This window comes from Gossypium raimondii, chromosome 6 (genome assembly GCF_025698545.1).
Source record: "Gossypium raimondii isolate GPD5lz chromosome 6, ASM2569854v1, whole genome shotgun sequence".
NCBI lineage: Eukaryota > Viridiplantae > Streptophyta > Magnoliopsida > Malvales > Malvaceae > Gossypium > Gossypium raimondii.
In genome coordinates this window covers 37,531,231-37,535,558 of record NC_068570.1, presented here as the reverse complement: position 1 = coordinate 37,535,558, position 4,328 = coordinate 37,531,231, and the positions used below count along the sequence as shown (strand labels likewise).

The following is a 4,328-nucleotide window of genomic DNA, read 5'->3' as shown; positions in this document are numbered from 1 at the left end:
ATAGACCATGACATTTAGCGGCGCTTTTATTGAAAACGCCGCTAAAGAACAAACCTTTAGCGGCGCTTCTAGCAAAAATGCTGCTAAAAACATAATCTTTAAAAAAATTATTTTAATAATATTTATTTTTATGATAAATATTATATTATGTTTTATTTTTTAAATTTGAACTTTAAATATACTTTTAAGGATAAATAAAAATATTATTTAAATTAAATTTTCTATGAAAATTTTAACTTTAAAACTAAATATAAAAATTAATGAATTTAGTTTTAGAATTTAAAATAATAAATTAATAACACAATTAAAATCCAAAAGTTAGAACTCAAGTTGTCGTAAATATTAAAGTAAAAATAAAAATTTAGAATCAAAACTAAAATAAACAATGGAAAGATAGCTCAAATGTAGGTTTTTCTTGCAAGTTACACGAACAATAATGAAAAATTAAACACTACACATAAAATTTATCAAACTAGTTAAGAAATACATGGTGCAACTATGCAAAGATAAATATAATAGAATCATAGGGTAATTTTGCATAAATATCTTGAGTACCAAGAACAACTTGTCACAAAATTATAAAACATGATAAAAAAATAAAGAACAGTGTAGCGACAAGCTATTTGTTACTTTTGTTTTGCTTCCAAGGCTTCCTCATTTGCCTTCATCTTGGCGTGAGAATCATATTCATCATCCCCGCTTAAGAAAACAAAGAACCTATTGTTAAACAATTTAGAACTTGAAAAGAAAAGAACCATGTTACTCGGACTTAGGTATGAGTGTTATGTGTCGATATAAAGACATGTCGATATGGGTATGAAGGCATGTCCGAGATGAGTATGTTCAATTTTTTTCCAAGTTTTCCCACATCCATGGGTTCGGACACTGGTACTTAAATCATAAAGAGTCGGAATAAAAGCATAACCATAATAATAAAGTACGAACCTAAAAGAGCAAGTACATTCAACAACATATTTTCTTGAAATCCCATAGAAGCAAGATAGAATATCATGTGACAACTCTTATCATATAAAAATAGAGGAACTAATAGATCATAAAACTATAAAGACAGCTAAGGGCAAAAGTGGACATTAGAACCAAAAACAACAAAATAAAGGCACTAATATAATAACTTAAACTTTTAGGTTCAATGATTCTTTGACATCAACAAAATTAATAATACAATTTCTATATGTTAAGAAACATCCTGGCTGAAGGTTAAATGAAGAGGCTTAAACTTAAGAAGCAGCTTACCTATGTTCGGCATCTCTTTAATTATTTACCTGAAACAAAAAGCTTTTTTTCAATAAATCATGTACACATCAACTCAAGAAGAAGAAAAATAGAAAATATTAGTCCAATGTTATAACTGAAAATTGCATATCCTTGTACAGCTTAATGTGCTTGTTAGCATGAGAATTTAAAAAAAAAAAAAAGAAGCTCTTTATACTTGAAGGGACAATGGAAATTAGAACAGAATAAAACTAAACAGGCAAGAAATAAAACGGATATCAATGGACACCTCATCCCGAGATCTTGAATTTGAAGCAGGTGAGCGAGATCTATGCCTGCTCCTGTTGAGCGAGAACTTCAACAACATTACAACATAAGCCTAAGAAAAATTATAATTTAAGTGTCAGCTAACCTTGAGGTAGGCACAAATATGTTACTAAAGACAAAAATAACAACATAAAGGCATAGAAAATAAATAAAAGTTCAAACAAACAAAGCAAGAAACAGAACTGTCTAAGTTAGAACTCTGAAGGACCAATCGAAATAAATGAAACGACTAAAATAGGCAAAATAAAGAATACACAGAATGGGAAATATATAAAAATGTTTAGAAAAAAATTTATTCGAAAATAATAGCAATGAGAACTGATTTTAGATCGCCCCCCCCAAAAAAAATTCTACCCTTAGCTTCCACAAAGGTAAAAGGAAAACGGACAAAGATTAATTTTTACAGAAAAAGCAAGAACCAACTTACCGGAAAAAAATGTTCGAAACTAAATAGACGGATAAATAGTCAAACTAGTAGAGTTAGTATATGCATGTCAGCTTATATTGTTCTACAGTAATGACAAAGTTCCCATTTCCTACTGCATTCCTCCAGATACCTTGATTCATGTTTATACAAAAAATGTGCAAGGTGAGTCTTGGCACTTATAGCATCTACAATGCATGTAAAAGGTATTACAAATTTTCAGATAAAACCTGTTGTCTGAGCTTACAAACGTTAATGACATGGTTGATATTCAAACCCCTTTTCCACCATAGCATCACAATAACAAAACTTAATAGGATATCTGAATCTAGGATTCAGTCCAGCACCAAAGAAGCTTCAATTTAGATTTTTTGACAAATATTACTTGGCATCACGGAAACCAGTCAAAGCTAAAGAAAGCGTTCTGGGTGTAGGTGTTGCAGAGAGAGTAAGAACATCAACTGAAGTCTTAAAAGATGCAATCTTCTCCTTTTGCTTGACACCGAACCTCTGCATAAACATACAAACAAGAAAATCAAGCATTTCTCTGACAAATGGGCACAACTTGTATTAGCTAAAAGTACAAATCAACGGTTCAAGTTCATGTATTTACCAAAAACCAGACTAAATTCAGACTTACACAAATAAGAGGATGGAAGTCTAACAAATTAAAGTTTCCAATTAAATTCAGACTTACACCATTAAATAAATAAGAGTTTTAAACTATAAGAGATCAAAACAAATTAGCAAAAACCAACTGTTCAAGTGCATGTATGCACCAAAAACAGGATGAAATTTCCAAATTTTGCAAATTAATATGATCAAATTCTAACAAATTAAAGTTTCCAATGAAATTCAAAATTACACCATGAAGTAAATAAGAGTTTTAAATTACCTGAGATCAAAACCCCATTTTGGGTATAAACTTTTGTAACTATTTATTAAATCTGCAACGTCGTTTTGATGCTTTGGTTCAATATTAGCTGAAGCTTCTCTAAGTTCCTTCCATGGATTTGTAGCGTTAGTAAGCTCATGTAAACTTAAAGCTAGCTTCTCTTTTAAAAGAACCCAGTACACCTTAAACAGATACTCCCAGCTAGTTTTATCATCAAAATCCACTTGAACCTGCACAGCATAAAGTAAAAGGCCTTTAAGGTAGAAAAAATCCTTACTCTTCAGTAATCTAAAAAGTGCCAATTATAGTAGTTATAAAAAAAAAGCACAACTAATGAGGAGAAAAAGCTATGAGTGCCAATTATAGTAGTTATAAAAAAAAGCACAACTAATGAGGAGAAAAAGCTATGAGACATTCAAAAAGAAATCATCCATTGCATGAAGATAAGAATATCAAAGATAAGATAAGAATATCAACCGCCCTTTATGTGACAAAAATGAATGATAAGAATATCAAAGATACTCACCAACAAATTCAACAGGAAAGACAGAACATTTCTTAGCAATTGTTACATTTTTATCTGGTACTGACAAAACTGCATTTGGAATCATGTGCCGAGTTCTATGTTTTATCACAAAACGCACATTCGATTCCAAAAAACAAATAATGAAAGAAAGATCGAAGAACAGTGAAAGGGTATTAAAAGCAACAAAGAAATAATAACAATTAAATTCAATTAAATTTCATAGACTATAAATAAGGAAAAAAACACAGTGAAGATATTTCATATAACCCAAAAAAAAAATCAGAAACCCACTCAAGGTTTAGCATTAAGCGAAAACTATCAAATTCCCAATTAATTTCAAACCCAATTTTGTTATGAAATTAAGATCAACTTCCATACAGCAAAAGTGAAAGCAATTTCATAATCATCTTGTTTGTAGGGCAAAAAAAAAGAATAAAACCCTAGAAAATCAGACAAAATGAAACAATATAAGTGAATAGAGAGAGAAAAAATTAGGGTTTAGTGAAGGGACTAACATCTATAGGGACCGGGGCCGCCGTCAGTGCCAAGGGACTCGAAGTCGCGGGAGGCAAGACGGGAGTGGCGGTTAGCATCGCCCTCACGGAAGCCACGACCCTTGGTCTTCTTATGAGCAGAAAGAGAGGTAGAAGCGGCGCCAGTGATGGTGAACTTGAGCATAGGCAAGGGAGCTTGAGGGGAGGCATCGCCGGCGGCATTTGAAGTGAGGGAAAGTGAAATTTTGAAGTGAAGGATTTTGTTTTCAGAACGTGGGGGGTGTTGGCGGCATTTGGTAATAAAACCCACCGCTCAATTTTAAGTTTTTTTAAGTGAAATCTGATTTGGGGAAGAAGACGACCACGTTTTGGTATTGTAATATTTGCGGCACTTATAAAAAACGCCACTAATTGTATAATTTTTGCGAC

The 4,328-nt window shown here is 31.9% G+C and overlaps 1 protein-coding gene across 6 annotated transcripts; it reads right to left on the bottom strand.

The window, feature by feature from the left end:
- Positions 1-680: 680 nt before the first annotated feature.
- Positions 681-4,182, bottom strand: LOC105774528 (uncharacterized). 6 transcript variants are annotated; one of them, XR_001127410.2, is made up of 6 exons: positions 3,921-4,182; positions 2,880-3,109; positions 2,370-2,494; positions 1,523-1,612; positions 1,255-1,283; positions 681-699 (listed from the first exon to the last, which is right to left on the bottom strand). XR_001127410.2 is itself a non-coding variant. In XM_012597047.2 (4 exons), exons 1-3 carry the CDS (start codon positions 4,119-4,121, stop codon positions 2,395-2,397), a joined length of 531 nt encoding a protein of 176 aa, XP_012452501.1. In that variant the 5' UTR covers positions 4,122-4,182; the 3' UTR covers positions 1,342-1,612; positions 2,370-2,394. The 6 variants fall into 6 exon arrangements, 2 of the variants coding, with proteins under 2 accessions (XP_012452501.1, XP_052488287.1); XR_008196746.1 differs by lacking the exon at positions 681-699 and having other exon boundaries at positions 1,105-1,283; positions 2,232-2,494; XR_008196747.1 differs by lacking the exon at positions 681-699 and having other exon boundaries at positions 1,105-1,283.
- Positions 4,183-4,328: the final 146 nt, after the last annotated feature.